The sequence below is a fragment of the Dermacentor andersoni genome, chromosome 7 (genome assembly GCF_023375885.2).
Source record: "Dermacentor andersoni chromosome 7, qqDerAnde1_hic_scaffold, whole genome shotgun sequence".
NCBI classification, from domain to species: domain Eukaryota; kingdom Metazoa; phylum Arthropoda; class Arachnida; order Ixodida; family Ixodidae; genus Dermacentor; species Dermacentor andersoni.
The window spans coordinates 176,155,264-176,173,782 of record NC_092820.1 but is presented as its reverse complement, the minus strand read 5'-3'; the positions used below and the strand labels follow the sequence as shown (position 1 = coordinate 176,173,782).

Sequence of the window (18,519 nt, the reverse complement as noted above, 5' to 3'; positions counted from 1 at the left end):
CTGCTCAGTATAATAAAAAGATGGCGACTGGGGCGAAACAAAACGCACCCTTAAACCATTGCACTGACGGTGTCAATTCGCTTTTGTGGCGATAGCTAGCTCATACTCTCGGCGTCGGACATCGCACTTATGCGCACGTCGGAGACTTCCTCACCAACCCCAAAATACAACTCAGTGCCAGCACGGGACATCCCTCCACCATCACTCCTGACAACCACGGCACGTCGCAAGGCTCCCTGATTTCGCCGCTGCTTTTCAACGTTCCACTGCTACGCCTGCCCAAACTTCTGGCTGACCTCCCCCACCTATAGCGCAGCCTTTATGCTGACGATCTCACTCTTTGGATCACACACGGCAGTGACGGCCAGATCGAAGAGACTCTACAGGCCGCCATCGATCGGTTCGGAGACTATCTCGATACAGTTGGCCTCAGCTGCTCGGCGACTAAGTCAGAGTATACCGTCATCTCGTCCCCAGGCCATCATCATCATCACCCTGGCTACGTCCACTGCAGGGCAAATGCCTCTCCCATACTTCTCCAACTACCCCAGTCATGCGCTAATTGTGGCCATGTTGTCCCTGCAAACATCTTAATCGCATCCACCCACCTAACTTTCTGCCGCCCCCTGCTACGCTTCCCTTCCCTTGGAATCCAGTCCGTAACCCTTAATGACCATCGGTTATCTTCCCTCCTCATAACATGTCCTGCCCATGCCCATTTCTTTTTCTTGATTTCAACTAAGATGTCATTAACTCGCGTTTGTTCCCTCACCCAATCTGCTCTTTTCTTATCCCTTAACGTTACACCCCTCATCATTCTTCTTTTCATAGCTCGTTGCGTCGTCCTCAATTTAAGTAGAGCCCTTTTCGTAAGCCTCCAGGTTTCTGCCCCGTACGTGAGTACTGGTAAGACACAGCTGTTATACACCTTTCTCCTGGGGGATAATGGCAACCTGCTGTTCATGATCTGAGAATGCCTGTCAAACGCAACCCAGCCCATTCTTATTCTTCTGATTATTTCAGTCTCATGATACGGATCCGCGGTCACTGTCTGCCCTAAGTAGATGTATTCCCTTACCACTTCAAGTGCCTCGCTACCTATCGTAAACTGCTGTTATCTTCCGAGACTGTTAAACATTACTTTAGTTTTCTACAGATTAATTTTTAGACCCACCCTTCTGCTATGCTTGCCCAGGGCAGTGAGCATGCATTGCAATTGGTCCCTTAAGTTTCTAAGCAAGGCAATATTGTAGCACTGTTCAAAGAAGCACACTAAACAAACTGGTTTATTGTGGGCGAACTTGCGCCCGGAAACTCAATACTAAGCATTCACACAATTTAAACGAAGAGTTAACAGGAGCATATTCCACAGTAAACCGCGTCTCGCCGTCGAACCCACTTTTCACGCGCCCTGAACGCCAGGAGCCACGCCATGGCTTCTGGCCTTCGGGAGACTCGGGAGCGGCCGTGTGCGCGTGCACGGGAGACACGCGCTGTATGGCCATGGCGTTGCTGGCGCTCTCCTAACTGCGATGCAATGAGTAATGCCTAGGGGCTTTAGCGATGAGGCGCTTGGAAGGGTACCTCACGAGAGTGCTAGTAACTGGCATGTGGAGAGCTCTCTGCGGCATTAGTCCCCCTCTGAAAACGCATCGTCCCGATGCGTATGAAACAAATTGATCTACAGATGTGTTTTCATTGCCTGTCGTAGTAAGGCTTTATGCGGACTACGTGTACGACCTCCGCACTGTTGTGCCGATTTGATCGCTCTTGTTCATGAGGGATGACTTCGTAATTCAGGTCACCTACTCGGCGAATAACTTCGTCAAGTCCAAAGTACCGGCGAAGGAGTTTTTCACATAGTCCGCGACGACGCACTGGTGTTCATACCCACACTTTGGCGCCTGGGTGGTACTGAACTTCTCTGTGGCGCAGGTTTTAGTAGCTTGCGTCCCTACGTTGTTGCTGGCCTCCGTACGTTGTTGCTGGCGTATACGGAACCGTGCCAACTGCCGGGCTTCTTCAGCTCGTTGTAGGAAGTCGTCGACGTCGTACGGGTTGTTGTCATCATCTACTGGCAACATAGCATCCAGTGTGGCTGTTACTGTGCGGCCATAGACCAGTTGAAATGGAGTGACCTGAGTTGTCTCCTGTGTAGCCGTATTATAGGCTAAAGTGGCGTAAGGCAAGATTGCGTCCAATATCTTATGTTCGAGGTCGACATGCACGGACAGCATATCGGCCAGGGTTCGGTTTAGACGTTCTGTCAGGCCGTGTGTTTGGGGATGGTATGCAGTGCTTTTTTTGTGACTTGTTTGAGTCATCTTCATCAAACACTGCATCAAATCAGCTGTGAAGACCGCTCCTCAATCGGTAATCACGACTATTGGTGCACCATGTCGCATTCATTATCATCATCATCATCAGCCTGATTACGCCCACTGCAGGGCAAAGGCCTCTCCCATACTTCTCCAACTACCCCGGTCATGTACTAATTGTGGCCATGTTGACCCTCCAAACTTCCTAATCTCATCTGCCCACCTAACTTTCTGTCGCCCCCTGCTACGCTTTCCTTCCCTCGGAATCCAGTCCGTAACCCTTAATGACCATCGGTTATCTTCCCTCCTCATTACATGTCCTGCCCATGCCCATTTCTTTTTCTTGATTTCAACTAAGATGTCATTAACGCGCGTTTGTTCCCTCACCCAATCTGCTCTTTTCTTATCCCTTAACGTTACACCTATCATTTTTCTTTCCATAGCTCGTTGCGTCGTCCTCAATTTAAGTAGAACCCTTTTCGTAAGCCTCCAGGTTTCTGCCCCGTACGTGAGCACTGGTAAGACGCATTACTATGTTACATGTCGCATTACTATGTTACATGTCGCATTACTATGTTACAAACGAAGAAATTTGGAACTTCAACTACTGTTCCTCGCTCAAGGCAGCCAGTTTCAGCATATCGTGTTAAATAGTCCGTCGCTACTACCATCCGTCTCTTCGCTGACGATGATGTTGGGAACGGGCCAAGAAGATCCATTCCAACTTGTTGAAATGGAGTCTTCGGTGGGTTTATGGGTTGGAGAAGGCCTGCCGGTTTCACGGGTGGTGCTTTGCGCCTTTGACATTCGCGACAAGTCTTCACATAGTGCTGTACCGACGCTAACAATTTAGGCCAGAAGTATCTGAGACGAATTCTGGCGAACGTCTGGCTGACACCTAAGTGACCCAACGATGGTTCATCATCGCAAGCTTCCAAAATTTCCAGTCGCATGGCTGACGGTGCGACGAGCAAAAATTTTTCCTGGTTGCATTCAAAGATTCTCTTGTAGAGCGCATTATCTCGGAGGCAAAATGACGATAAACCTCTCATAAACATACGTGGGACTTGGACGTCGTATCCTTCGAGGTGCTCGATGAGTGGGAGCAATTCTGTGTCGGCCCGTTAACGCTCGGCGATTTCCGAAGCTGTCATCGCTGTAAGAAACGGGAACTGTTCTTCTTCTGAAGGAATAGACTCCACTGGTGAGCGGGACAAGCAGTCAGCATTGTTATGTTTTCTTCCAGACCTGCATACAACAGTAATGTCGTATTATTGAAGCCTTAGCTCCACTTCGCAAGTTGTCCAGATGGGTCCTTTAGGTTTGCCAGCCAGCAAAGAGAATGGTGATCGCTGACTGCATGGAACGGCCTGCCATAGAGGTATGGTCGGAACTTGCTGATGGCCCATATGACAGCCAAACACTCCTTTTCTGTCACAGAGTAATTTGTTTCAGCTTTCGAGAGAGTGCGGCTATAGCTTATGCTATGACTTTCTATTCCCCATTTTGCCACGGAACTAAAACCGCGCCGAGACTGAGATTGCTTGCATCTGTGTGGACTTCTGTGTCCGCTGTCTCGTCGAAGTGGGCGAGGATGGGTTGGGCTTGCAACTGTTCCTTTAATTCATTGAATACGGCCTCTTTTTTAGTATGCCACATGAAGGGTACGTCTTCTTTAGTAAGTTTCGTTAGAGGTTCGTCAATTTTTGAGAAGTTTTCTACAAATGGCCTGTAATAAGCACACAGTCACAAAAATCGCCTATTGTCTTGTTTGTCAACTTTGGAAATCGCGCAACGGCAGCAGTCTTGTCGGGATTCGGACCAATACCTAGCGCGCTAATTACGTGACCCAAGAATCCAAACTGGCACTTTTCCGGTTTAATGGTTAGGTCTGCCGAGCGGATGGCTTGGAGCACTAAACGCAGCCTCTGGACATGCTGTTCGAATGTTGGGGAAAATACCACTACGTCGTCTAGGTAAACTAAGCATGACTGCCATTTGAGATCCGAGAGGACACTGCCCATCATGCGCTGGAATGTCGCCGGCGCACAGCAGAGGCCGAATATAAGCGCTATGAATTCCTTCAGGCCGTCTGGGGTTACGAAAGCAGTTTTTTCACGGTCTCTTTCATCTACTTCAATTTGCCATTACCCGCTCTTGAGATCTCATGAAGAGAAAAATTTTCCATGTCGTAGGCGATCCAACGTGCCATCAATGCGGGGAAGGGGGGTATACATCCCGCCTGGTCACACTTCAATTTCCGGTAGTCAACACAGAATCTCAATGTATTGTCCTTTTTTCTCACATGGACTACGGGTGACGCCCACGGGCTGCTTGTTGGCTGAATGACATCGTCCTCAAGAATCTCTTACACCTGACTATTATTACCTCTCGTTCAACCGGTGACACTCGGTACGGATGTTGGTATACTGGCCTGGTCGCTTCGTCTGTTTTTATACGGTGTTGAACAATTGGTGTACGCCGTACCTTTGACGAGGTGGAGAAACATTCTGCGAATTCATTTATAAGGTCCTCCATCATTTCTTTCGGGGCTGGCGACAGACTTTGGTTGATCGCAACTGATATTACAACGTCATGCGTTGTTTGGACAGCAGGCGGCCTTGACGCTGTTAAGAATGGCCGTACGGGGTGGCAACGTGCCAGCTTTCAGCCCGCTGCACGTGTTCCAAGCCCACCAGACGGGGCGCCCTTCGGAGAACTGCGAAGGGCCGGCAGCCACGTGGCGCGCGATCAACTCAGGAAATTGGTACTTGGCCGAGCCACCCGGGACAAAGCAGTTCTACGAAGCCCTCTGACGTCGGCACTGAAAGCTGGGCGGTACCGAGAACTGTCCGTCCTTTTCACCTGTGTGTATGTGCGGCACGTGTATGTATAAGCAGCGTTTGCCGGCTGCTAGGGTGTGCTCGTGTCGTGCTCGTGTCGGGAGCTGAGTGCTCTGTCATACTAGAAATGTACTAGTGAGCTGTGTGCTCGTAAACTGTTTGCTGTGTGTTAGTTTTGCGGGCTCCATATGGGAGTCGCGCTAGTCTGCCAATGTATGTCCTGTTTTAAATGTAAATCCTGCAATTAAATCCTGCTCGCCTAGCCCTGTCGTCCCAAGTTCATCTCTACAGCTACGTCTGCCAAATCTGACAACGCTAAGCTACATACATCTGTGACTGCAGTAGCGCTGTGCAGGAAGGCGATGGCTGTGTTCTTTGCGACGTGCTGAAATTCGCTTCCGAAGTTCGTCAGCAATACATCAGCGCACCCATCGTGTAGTTGAACAATTGCTCGCGCTACGGAAATGCCTTTTTTCAACAGTAGCTCGACGTTGGCGTCCGCTATACCTTCCGAGTCGTCGAATGCTTCGTTTCTTACGCGAACCAGCATGCTGCATCGTGGGGGCATGGTTATGTCATCGTCGGTAACCCGCAAGGCAACGTGTTCTAGCTCCTCTGACTCTTGCATGTCTATAGCCTGCTTCGTAGAAAATCACACGCTAGAATTCTGCAGGTTGATTATGGCACTATTTGATAGAAGAAAGTCCATTCCGAGTATTATATCCTTCGAACATTCTGGTAGTACGACAAAATCAGCGACGTAAGAAAAAACCCGAATTTCGATTCTCGATGTACATCTACCCAGGGGCGTAATGAGGTGCCCACCAGCCGTACGTATCTGGGGTCCACCCCACGGCATCAAAACTTGGTGAGTGCATATCTTACGACGGAATAATCGGCACCTGTGTCAACTAATGCACTCAATTCATTACCGTCAATTGTAATGCGCAAGTCTGAAGAAATGATCTGTTCAATTATCTTATTCATCCGCTTCTGTTCGTCGCGGCTGCTCGGTAAACTTGTCGGAGGATCTTGGCTTTTTCGAACGTCAGCGGCCTCGCCTCCACAGGTCGCTCGCTTCAATTTTCATGACGTGGGATCAGTGAACGACGCCTTGGTGAAATCGAGGATGGCCGTGGACTCGGTGATCGGTAGCTTGTAGACGCTGATGATCGTGACTCGTGTTGGTATCTAGCAGCCGGGTCCTGTTGTCTGGTCAAGTAGTCCTGAATTTCGATGGGGCTTTCACCATTACGGGGACAAGGTGCATTTATCGTAAAGCCGCGAAGACCCGCTCTGCGATATGGGCACTTTCTGTAAAGGTGCCCAGCTTCTCCGCATTGTAAACAGAGTGGCGTCCAGTCAGGTGCACGCCACACGTCGCTTTTTCGTGGCCTCAGCTCTGCTAGAAGGGGTCCACAGCGCAGAGTCGGCTGGCGGCTGCTGTGGGTCGCGAATGGAGAACTATGCCCGGTCGGTTGGCATAACGCGTCAGCGTATGTCGGCACGCGACGTACCGGTGGTAGTTGTTCATGATGCACAGGCGGTTACTCACGTCCTGGCTGCAGAATGGCGTGGCGAAATTCATCTCGAATTACGGCGGCGAGAGTTTAAACTGTCGGCGTGGCTTCCGGTAGCTTTCGATGCTCCTCCTTTGCGACTGATCGCACCAGTAGTTCTCTTAGCGCTTCAGTGTTACTGCCTGGGCCTGCTGACAGGAGATCGACTAGTGCGCTGGTGACATCACGAGGCACGCTGCTGCAGCGCCTTCTCTATGGTCGTCGTTTCGGTGCGAAACTCAGCAACACTGTGTGGTGGGTTGCGGTTGGTGGGTTGTGGTGTCCTGCAAACAGCTCCTGCTTAACACCACGCATCAGATGGCGTAATTTCTTCTCTTCGGTCATGTTTGAATCAGCGCGCTTGAAGAAACGGGACATGTCCTCGATATACATGCCGACACTCTCGTTTGGTTTCTGGCTTGTAGAGCGTGCTCCGCCTTCTCTCACCGATCGGCGCTGGCATACGTGGCAAGCAGCTGTCGCTGAAATTCTTCCCGTGAAGATAGCGCCACTTCATGATTGACATACCATGTCCTCGCTGACTCTTCTAACGCGAAGTACACGTTGCGAAGCTTCCGTGTCTCCTCCCAGCCGTTGAAATCTGCCACTCGTTCGAAGTGCTCTAACCAGACTCCCACATCTTCGAACGTATCGCCATGGAAGGACTCGTGCGTGCGTGGTGGGTACACGATGAGCTGGGACGATGCCACTGGGCTGGTCATGGTTGCACCGTCGCTGGTAACTGTTGCCTGCACTGCTGCAGCAACAGGAAGCGGTCCGAACTCGGGTGGGTCTCTTCGGATGCGGCTGCTTGTGCGCTAGTGTACTGGAGTCAGTTCCCTGGGTTCCAATCGCTGAGCGTCGGGGCTCCGTTCTCTTACGAACTGGGGACTCCCAGTCATACCCCGCACCTCCACCAGAAATGTAGCACTGTTCAATGAAACACACTAAACAAACTGGTTTATTGTGGGCGAACTTGTGCCCCGAAACTCAATACTAAGCATTCACAGAATTTAAAAGAAGAGTTAACAAGAGCCTATTCCACAGTCAACCGCGTCTCGCCGCCGAACACACTTTTCACGCGCCCCGAAGGCCAGGAGCCACGCCGTGGCTTCTCATTGGACGGCAGACTCGGGCGCTGCCGTGTGCGCTATTAGATTCGTCGGACGATCCCACCTTTGTCAACCAGGTGTAGGAGTCGTCGGACGATCTACCGCTGCCGCCATTTGTAAGAGTTGAAGGTCGTAGAGAACTACGTGAACAGGATTTATTTACATATTAACATTTTAGGCAAGACATACATCGACAGTCTAGCGTGACTCCCATACGGAGCCCGCAAGACTAACCTACAGCAAACAGCTTATGAGCACACAGCTCACTAATACATTTCGAGCATGACAACGAGCACACAGCTCACGACGACGAGCACGACAACGAGCACACCCTAGCAGACAATCGCTGCTTATAAGCTCTCTGCTCGACGGCATAGTTTGACGTCATTCAAGATGACCCCCTTTTTTGGAGGATGAGGGCGGTCGACTTGGAGGAGGATGAGGGCTCACATACACGTGCCGCACATACACACAGGTGAAAAGGGCCGGAGCCGACGTCAGAGGGCTTCGTAGAACTCTGCTTTGTCCCGGGTGGCGCGGCCAAGTACCACATTCCTGAGCTGACCGCGCGCCACGTGGCTGCCGGCCATTCGCAGTTCTCCGAAGTGCGCCCCGTCCGGCCGGATTGGAACACGTGCAGCGGGCTGAAAGCTGGCACGTTGTCACCCCGTACGGCCATTCCTAACAGCGCGTGCACGGGAGACACGCGCTGTATCGCCATGCGCGAGGCGTTGCTGGCGCTCTTCTAACAGCGATGCAATGAGTAATGCCTAGGAGCTTTAGCGATGAGGCGATATGTAAGGATACCTCACGAGAGTGCTGGTAAATGGCCTGTGGAGAGCTCTCTGCGGCAATATGATCAGCGAATCGCAAGTTACTAAGGTATTCTCGGTTAACTGTTATCCCCAATTCTTCCCAATCCAGGTCTCTGAATACCTCCTATAAACACGCTGTGATTAGCATTGGAGAGGGCGTATCTCCCTGCCTGACGCCTTTCTTTATTGGGATTTGATTTCTTTATGGAGGACTACGGTGGCTGTGGAGCCGCTATAGATATCTTTCAGTATTTTTACATACGGCTCGTGTACACCCTGATTCCGTAATGTCTCCATGACTGCTTAGGTTTCGACTGAATCAAATGCTTTCTCGTAATCAATGAAAGCTATTGGCCTCGAGCTCCCCCACTGGAAGAGCTGGCGCCACCGTCGGCGTGACGTGCTATTAGGGATCACATGGACATTGCGGCCGCGTCGGCTGCTTCGGTAGCGCCGAAGCGAGCTGAAAACGAAAGTTTAAATTCCCTCGTACGCTGCGGTCCTCACTTAGTGGCGACACTTTCCCGCTTCGAGTGTCTCCTTTACAACGCTTGAAAGCACTACAATAGGTAGTGGCTGCCTTTGAAGGCGCGCAACATGGTAGGCTACTGCTCGGTGTCGCAGTGCCGAACGTACGCAACGGAGCCCGGTGTCAGCCTTATTCACACGTATCCGCAGGACAAGAAGCTGCGTGAAGCTTGGCTCGCGAAACATAAAACCGGCGTACAGTCATCGTCTGCAACTCGGGTATGCAGCAAGCACAGATGCGAGGAAGATTTCTGCTACGACGCCGGGTCTGCAATGTTCCAAAAACGCGCACTGAGACGCTCGCCCGAGTCTGCTGCCCGACTAATGTCATGACGGTTTGGTCTATAAACTTGTCGATGCTATAGATACTGGCAGGTTCACTGGAGTGGAAAGGGAGCGGTGAGAAGCACATTAAAAAAAGCATGGCATATGGTCATGTTTGTGTTATGAATTAATGCACTGGATTACAAAAAAGAAGCAGCGGGAAATCGCACGCTGAGAACACCGATAAACATGCAGTGCGACGCAACTCGAGAAATAATATTGAAACGTCCAAGAATTTAGAAGAACGAAAGAAGATTGAATCGTCGCGACGGCACATCACAGTCCCCGTGCGCGTCGAAGTCTCTACAATGAAATTATTTTTGAATAGCTCTGATAGCGCCCACGCAACAATGGTTGCTTGTATACTGTAAAATGCTCATATTCTGCGGCCTATAGAGCTCATGGCACGGTGCGAAAACGCGCACCCGGCGAAAGCGAAACAGTGAGCGGACAAGCATATGCAGACGCGCAGTCGGTCGCTGCGAATCTGTGCGATCGCTGCATTGAGGCTTCATTCTATTACGCTCCATTTAGCTATGCAAACACTATAAGAACATATTTCACATAGTTTGCTCTCAACGTTTACCTACCTTTTACGCAAGAAGCCGGTTCGGGAGACTCCATCGCGGCGACCGCACGCAGTGGCGCTCATTTTACGTATTCTGTAAAGAGATAGCGTCTGTAAATGATTCTGTGCTTTCTGTTCGCCCAAGGTTATTATTTAGACAGTAAAAAACTTCTCTCGTTTCGAAAGTACTTACAGAAATTTCCGGGAGAGCTCGCGAGTGGTGTTTTCAGTGAGCGCTGACAGCAAAACCTATGAGGAGCGCGCCGCGTGATCCCTCATACTACGCCAGTGAGGCGCTTCCGATAGATGGCGACTCCGTAACTCCTCGCCGCCGATATATAAGCGTTGGTTATATTCCACACATTTCTCTATCACCTGATTGATAGTGTGAATATGGTCTATTGTTGAGTAGCCTTTACGGAATACTGCCTGGTCCTTTGGTTGACAGAAATCTACGGTGTTCCTGATTCTATTGGCGATTACCTTAGTAAATACTTTGTACGCAATGGACAGTAAGCTGATCGGTCTATAATTTTTCAAGTCTTTGGCGTCCCCTTTCTTATAGATTAGGATTATGTTAGCGTTCTTCCAAGATTCCGGCACGCTCGAGGTTATGAGGCATTGTGTATATAGGGTGGCCAGTCTCTCTAGAACAATGTTCCCACCATCCTTCAACAAATCTGCTGTTACCTGATCCTCCCCAGTTGCCTTCCCCCTTTGCATAGCTCCCAAGGCTTTCTTTACTTCTTCCGGCGTTACTTGCGGGATTTCAGATTCCTCTAGACTACTCTCTCTTCCATTATCGTCGGGGCTGCCACTGGTACTGTACAAATCTTTATAGAACGCCTCAGCCACTTGCACTATCTCATCCATATTAGTAATGATATTGCCGGCTTTGTCTCTTAACGCGTACATATGATTCTTGCATATTCCTAATTTCTTCTTCACTGCTTTTAGGATTCCTCCGTTCCTGAGAGCATGCTCAATTCTATCCATATGATACTGCCTTATGTCAGCTGTCTTACGCTTGTTGATTAACTTGGAAAGTTCTGCCAGTTCTATTCTAGCTGTAGGGTTAGAGGCTTTTATACATTGGCGTTTCTTGATCAGATCTTTCGTCTCCTGCGATAGCTTACTGGTATCCTGTCTAACGCAGTTACCACCGACTTCTATTGCACACTCCTTAACGATGCGCATAGGATTGTCGTTCATTGCTTCAACACTATAAGGTCCTCTTCCTGAGTTAAAGCCGAATACCTGTTCTGTAGCTTGATCCGGAATTCCTCTATTTTCCCTCTTACCGCTAACTCATTGATCGGCTTCTTATGTGCCAGTTTCTTCCTTTCTGTCCTCAAGTCTAGGTTAATTCGAGTTCTTACCATCCTATGGTCACTGCAGCGCACGTTGCCGAGCACGTCCACATCTTGTATGATGTCAGGGTTAGCGCAGAGTATAAGGTCTATTTCATTTCTAGTCTCACCATTCGGGCTCCTCCACGTCCACTTTCGGCTATCCCGCTTGCGGAAGAAGATATTCATTATCCGCATATTATTCTGTTCTGCAAACTCTACTAAAAACTCTCCCCTACTATTCCTAGAGCCTATGCCATATTCCCCCACTGACCTGTCTCCAGCCTGCTTCTTGACTACCTTGGCATTGAAGTCGCCCATCAGTATAGCGTGTTTTGTTTTGTCTTTACCGATCGCCGATTCCACGTCTTCATAGAAGCTTTCGACTTCCTGGTCTTCATGACTGGATGTAGGGGCGTAGACCTGTACGACCTTCAATTTGTACCTCTTATTAAGTTTTGTGGGGATGCGCGACTCTGTCGCGTCCCCTGATATGTTTTTCCCGCATAGCTTCCTTTCCCTGCAATCCGGCTTCGCCGCGTGGACTGCGTGATGCCCGCGGCAGTCGGTCTGGTTGAGGCGCAGTACGAGAGATGGCGCGAGTGTTGCGGTGCTAACGCCGCCTCCGGTGGGGTTACTTGGGAGCGAAAAGGAGAAAGCTCTCTCTCTTTGGTTCGGGACGGCAAGCAGCGGGGACGTGCCGCGCGTGCGCCGATCCATGCTTCTGCGAGACCGTCTCGCGTGGCCTCCTTCGAACGCGCAACCGTTCGCGTGACCGTACGCGCGAACGACCAGGCGTAGGGATCCAGCATGGGGCGAACATATTCGCTCGTTATCCGGTCGCGGTGAGTCGGACTTCTAGATTTGTCGCGCGCCCATCGACATGTTTTGGGGATAGCAACTCGGCTAGTAGGCATTAATCTATGAAAGGTGCAATAAATGCCCTTGTGATTGTTTGCACTACTGTGTTGTCGTTCTTTTGTCCCAAGAGCATGGGTGGGAGAATCCCACATCTGGCTGCCCAACGTGGACCTCTTGGGGCATCGGACGATAGCTTTAACAGTTTTGCTGCGGTCGAGACCTTTGTTTGAACCGAAGCGTAGGTCTAGCGTGGATTTTGATCGCTAGCGTCGGCGGCGTGCTTCCTTGAGCGAGGCGACGGTGGCTGTAATGTGTTTGAACTTTTCAACATGCTAAGCCTTTTCGCAAGTGTTTTTTTAATGACATTCGTCGGTACGAGAGCCACGTGGTCTACATCCTGGGACTGGGAGAGCGAGGCCGATTTACCTAAGCCGATTTACGCTCGAGCCGCCCATCGCCGCAACCCGCACCGCACACTTGCGGTCGCGCAATAAATTGCACGTATCCAGCACTTGTGCACAAATTACCATTTACACTGTGTGCACAGTGTATACCTTACACATTGTAAACCGAAATTTGTGCACAAGTGTTTGATACGTGCAATCTTTCGTGCGACCGCACGCGTGCGGTGCGGCTTGCGGCGATGGGCGGCTCGAGCGTAAATCGGCCTTTAGCGCCCATGGAGCATTGGCAAGCCTGAAGCGAGTGAGTACGGAAGCCTCGTGGGTGGTCCGAATTTCTCATGTAAATAGCTTCTTCTATCTCTTTGACTCTGATGAAGTCGCGGCTCTAGGAGCCGGGTGGCCGCGGGCCACGGGTGCCACTACGGGCTGACTGGTATTGCGGCCTGGCACCGGGCGCTCCGACACCGTCTGGGACGGTGGGCGCCGTCAACTCGGATGCTGTGTGCACAGAGCGGGGTAGGACCACCTAACAGAGCTGACGTCTCCTCGCGGCTGCCTGTTTTGCGCCCAGTACGGGTTTTTTTTTTTTTTGATGCCGGTTGTTGTCAGGGTAGCGACGCTTTAGGCCTAAGGCTTTACGAGGCTGCCTGTCGCACGTGGAGGGACACAACCTGGTGGACCGTGGCGTTGAGGTGTTGCACTTTGCTTCCCTCATTCTAGTTAGCCTCGCACGAATTGAAATTACGCGTACGACTCAAGGAAGCGAGCTTCGTTCACGTGAACTTAGCATCTCAGTAGCTGTTCGATCTTTTGCTAGCCGAGGTGAACATCGTACCACGTGGGCGATGCGCATGTAGAATTCCTCTCTCTTGCACTACTTTAGTTTTTGCCGAGTGTGTTGAGTGTACGCAGCGTGATTGGAGTCACCCCTGGTTTGCGTCACCTGCACATCGTCTGCGCTGCTGCCCCGGACTACGATCGAACCACCCTGGGCGATGGGGATGCTGCGGCCAGTTCGGCGCAGCGACTTCGGCGGCCCCCTGTATCCAGCTCGCAACCCTCGGCGGCGGAGAAAAGAGCCGGCGCGCACCGACAGCTACCGCGGCCCTCGCCAGCAGGGCGCGTCGGCGCGAGCGACGCTTGCTCGTTCCGACTACTGCGTCGCTCCATGTTTCTGCGAGACCGTCTCGCGTGGCCTCCTTCGAACGCGCCACCGTTCGCGTGACCGTACGCGCGAAAGACCAGGCGTTGGGATCCAGCATGGGGCGAACATATTCGCTCGTTATCCGGTCGCGGTGAGTCGGACTTCTAGATTTGTCGCGCGCACATCGGCATGTTTTGGGGATAGCAACTCGGCTAGCAGGCATTGATCTATGAAAGGTGCAACAAATGTCCTTGTGATTGCTTGCACTACTGTGTTGTCGTTCCTTTGTCCCAAGAGCATGGGTGTGAGAACCCCACAGTTTCACAACAAGACCTGCCACCATCTCGTTAATGCTATAGAATTCTTTTATGTGACCAGCTATATCCTTATTAATCAGGAATCCGACTCCTAGTTCTCGTCTCTTTGCTAAACCCCGGTAGCACAGGACGTGCCTGCTTTTTAGCACTGTGTATGCTTGTTTTGTCCTCCTAACTTCACTGAGCCCTATTATATCCCATTTACTGCCCTCTAATTCCTCCAATAGCACTGCTAGACTCGCCTCACTAGGTGACGTTCTAGCGTTAAACGTTGCCAGGTTCAGATTCCAATGGCGGCCTGTTCGGACCCAGGTATTCTTAGCACCCTCTGCTGTGTCATAGGTCTGTCCGCCGCCGTGGTCAGTTGCTTCGCAGCTGCTAGGCACTGAGGGCCGGGGTTTGATTGCTGTATGGATATAGAAGGTTGTGGCCAAGTACTGCACCAAGGTGGCCAATCCTGCTCTGGTGAGGGAGTGCGTTACCGGTTGGTCACCGGGATCAGGCCGCACTCCACACCTGTATGCAATTTTATCAACACGCGGATTTTTTTTAATCCGGTGGCAAATTGCGCGGCACCCTTGCACGGTCCTCTTGCACGCGATGCGGATACTCTACCTCTACGCCACCGCTGCACCACTGGCCCCACGTATGGGGAGTGCTTAACGCCTGCTTCACCTTTCCCGCAGGTCGGCTCGGCGTTGCACTACGTTCGGGATCGGGCCACGTAAGGGTGGTGCTTGACACCTTCTGCGCCTCCGCCGCGGGTCGGCCCGATATTGCACTATCTTCAGGCCGGCCCGCGGCGGAGATGAAGCACTTTGCTTTTCGTTTGAGAGCTGTGACTGTCGTCAGCTTTCGCTGCCATTCCATCTTTACCGAGTGGAATGGTTGTCAATATTTTTTCATTTCGTGCTACAATTTTCTTATTGACACTTTTCGCCTAATTATAATATTTCAGTATTTGATCAATTCATTAAGGCTAATTATCTAATTAGGCGGAATGAAACAAATAATTTGAGTAATTCCAAGCGACGCCAAACAACATTACCTTTGTTCAGTCCGCTACGAGGCATTCGCATATTTTTAAGCTCTGGCTGAAGTTAGCGTCTATTGAGGAGAAGACCCATGTTGAGGAGTCCCGCGCGTCGCGCCGGCTGCTGAGATTGATCAGACATTGCTAGACTAGTAACGTTGGAATCAGATGGATACTATTGATGGATGGATATATGGATGGATGGATGCTATAGATGGATACTATGGATGGACACTGGGTGAATGCTATGGATGGATGGGTGCTGTGGATGGATGGATGCTGTGGATGGATGGATGGACGGACGGACGGACGGACGGACGGACGGACGGATGGGTGGATGGATGCATGGATGGGTGGATGGATGCTACGAGCGTACCCTTCGGAACGGGCTGGTGGGTTATACCACCAAGCTCTTGTTATTATTTTGCCTAATGTGTTACCTATCTTAAAAATAACGCTAAGAATTCGCATCACCAAACTTCCTGAACCGCTTTTGGGAACTTTGTTTTTGTACGCCTCCGTTGTTTGTCGTCTCCCTACTTGCACCAAACTTCCAATCGCCTCTTACTAGTCCCTATTGCGGACATGTTGCCCCCTGCTCTCGCTGAACCGAAGGATTTCAAGGAGGCCAGAGGAGCCGAAATTTACCTCTGGGCAGATATCTTCACATTCTAATAAAACATGTTCCATCGTTTCCCTACCTTTACCGCCGCAAGCGCACGCTTGTTCTTCCTTTTAGAGCGCAGCTCTTTGGCGTCCGTTCCTGGGTTTCGCGTCGTCGTCGGCGTTGTCGTCGGCCTCGTAACCAGCTCCGCCCCCCTTTCATCCCCCCAGCGCTAGCAGCGACCGACTGATACCGCTGGATGCCGCTGACGCCGCTAGAGAGTCAAGATAACGTGACTGCATAGAACACCGTCGCCGCCATGCAGAAAGAGGAGGAAGGGGTCCCCCCCCCCCCTGTTCTTGTGTGGCGGATAGGGTGCTCTTCAGTTGCCGACGCGCCGGTTATTTCACGTAGGCCCCGGCACGTCGACGAATACGTGACCACCTTCCCACGGCTAGACCTGGTTCTTAGCGCTGCGGAAGCGAGGGTATCATATTGTTTGTATCGGCATCGGTGGCGTTGTCCCTGAAACCAACTCCGCAGCTGGGGTTGACTCACTATCGGCGTCAGCGGCATCAGTCAGTCGCTGCTATCTCTTCCCTCCTCCCTTTATCGTGTTGTCCCCATCGTTTGCCGCTGGGTGTACACGCCGCCCCCCTCCCCCCTCTTCCTGCGAGTCTCCGGTTGTCAAAGCGCCGGCTCGAACTTAATTCCTTTCTTCGCTCCTCCTCCAATGCAACCCCTGTGCGGTGGCAATCAGAGAGCCAGATCGGTGGCGGCGGATCTGTATATGTGCACCGCCCGAGCCGAAATTGCCGCTGCCGTTCGCCCTGTGCGGTGGCAATCAGAGAGCCAGATCGGTGGCGGCGGATCTGTATATGTGCAGCGCCCGAGCCGAAATTGCCGCTGCCGTTCGCCACTGCGAAATTATCTGCCAGTTCTTTCTGAGCCATGAGCGAGACGACCGATGGAAGTCCTCTGTCTGCTGCTGCTGCTGCTGCTGCTGCTGCTGCTAAACGAGCTGCCAGAGCAGAGGCCCAGCGCCGTCGCCGTCAGAATCCAGAGGTGCGTGCCGCCGAAGCAGAAGCTTACCGTCGCCGCCGTCGAGATGATCCAGGAGTACGCGTCGCCGAAGCAGAGGCTAAGCGCCGCCGCCGAGAAGACCCTGCCGTTCGCGCCGCCGAAGCGGAGGCTCATCGCCGCCGTCGAGAGCAACCAGCAGTAAGCGAGGCTGAAGCAGAAGCTCATCGCCGCCGCCGAGAAGACCCTGCAGTTCGCGCCGCCGAAGCGGAGGCTCATCGCCGCCGTCGAGAGCAACCAGCAGTAAGCGAGGCTGAAGCAGAAGCTCATCGCCGCCGCCGAGAAGACCCTGCCGTTCGCACCGCCGAAGCGGAGGCTCATCGCCGCCGTCGAGAGCAACCAGCAGTAAGCGAGGCTGAAGCAGAAGCTCATCGCCGTCGCAGAGAAGACTCTACCGTTCGCGCGGCCGAGGCCGAGGCTAAACGCAAACAAAGGCTCGCAAACAGTCAGGGTGCAACAAATGCAACAAAAAATTCTGTGATAGCGCATACATGTGTTGCTCGATTTCTTTGCCTCAATCTATCGAAAAGGTGAAACAGCTTATTTGCTGCGCTCAAATTTCGCATTAGGAAGTAACGTAATCGTCGGTAATTTTTTGTAACTCGCTTTATAAGTGTGCAGTCTAAGGCACACTGATCTCGCTTCGAAAAGTAAGGAGCTTCCCTTTGAGTCACAAATTGTTTTTGACCCCCCCCCCCCCCCCCTACGTCTCTCGCGGCCATCTGCCACGAGAGACGTAAACCACGACTGAAAAAATCGTTGGCGCGGTAGCCTCGTTCCGACGCGTTATCTATTCTTCTACCGTGCTCCGCACCAAAAACAAGTCTTGTATTTCTTTGAACTGCATGTCATTAAAGTACCTATGCGAACTTATAGCTTACGTAAAATTGTTTGAATGCTTCCGAGGGTATTTCAAAAGCCCGCCAATTTGTATCATGTTCGGTGTTATACGCCGCTTCGAAATGTCATCGATTCGGCGAAACTGCAGATTTTTAAAATCTCTTTTCGAAAGTCGTGCAGGTATGCCATTCTGTGCACTGTCAAATTACGGCTGATTGTCGAATTCGCCATCTTTTTCTCATCTCTGATTGGCTCAAAGCGCCAACGTGGCGCCACTTGACAGAATGACGTTTGTTTGTGTTCAGGTGCGCCCGCACCGGGCCCCGAGTGCACGTCGCCTCCCTCCGTGGCGCGCTGTGCGCACCCCGTCCCGTCCTGGATATTTTCGGGCGCCAGCATCCTGGACGGCTTCTGCCAGCGTTGGGATCCGCGCAGCCAATGCCTCGAACCTGGCGGAAACGCCTTCGCCTCTCTGGACGAATGCCAGAAGACATGTTCCAGTGAGTTGATGCCGATCTGTACCGTAGGACCGAGCCTCGGCTCGGCTTTGCACCTGTAGCCGATGTGTCACAGCAGAAGGGATGTTACCGTGCCAGCATGTCCATCTGTCTGTCTGTGTTGACCGCAGCTGTCTCTTAGTGGTAGAGTATTCGCCTCGTATGCGGGAGGTACTGCGTTAGAAACCTGCTGCTGCCAGAATCTCACAGTTGAGATGTCCCGCGGCCTCGCGCTTTGCTACTTGTGGGTGAGGCGTCCAGAAAGAGGTCCCTATAGAGATTTCCAGGCATCCTATCTGGGCACCCCTTGTTCAACCCCAGAC

At 51.8% G+C, this 18,519-nt stretch overlaps 1 protein-coding gene across 1 annotated transcript in view; it reads left to right on the top strand.

Moving 5' to 3' along the window:
- Positions 1–18,519, top strand: part of LOC129385249 (uncharacterized) — a 56,492-nt gene that overhangs the window by 22,888 nt on the left and 15,085 nt on the right. Inside the window, exon 3 of the mRNA XM_072289554.1 lies at positions 18,005–18,199. Within this exon, the coding sequence (XP_072145655.1) occupies positions 18,005–18,199 (195 nt within the window). The remainder of the gene's footprint in view (positions 1–18,004; positions 18,200–18,519) is intronic.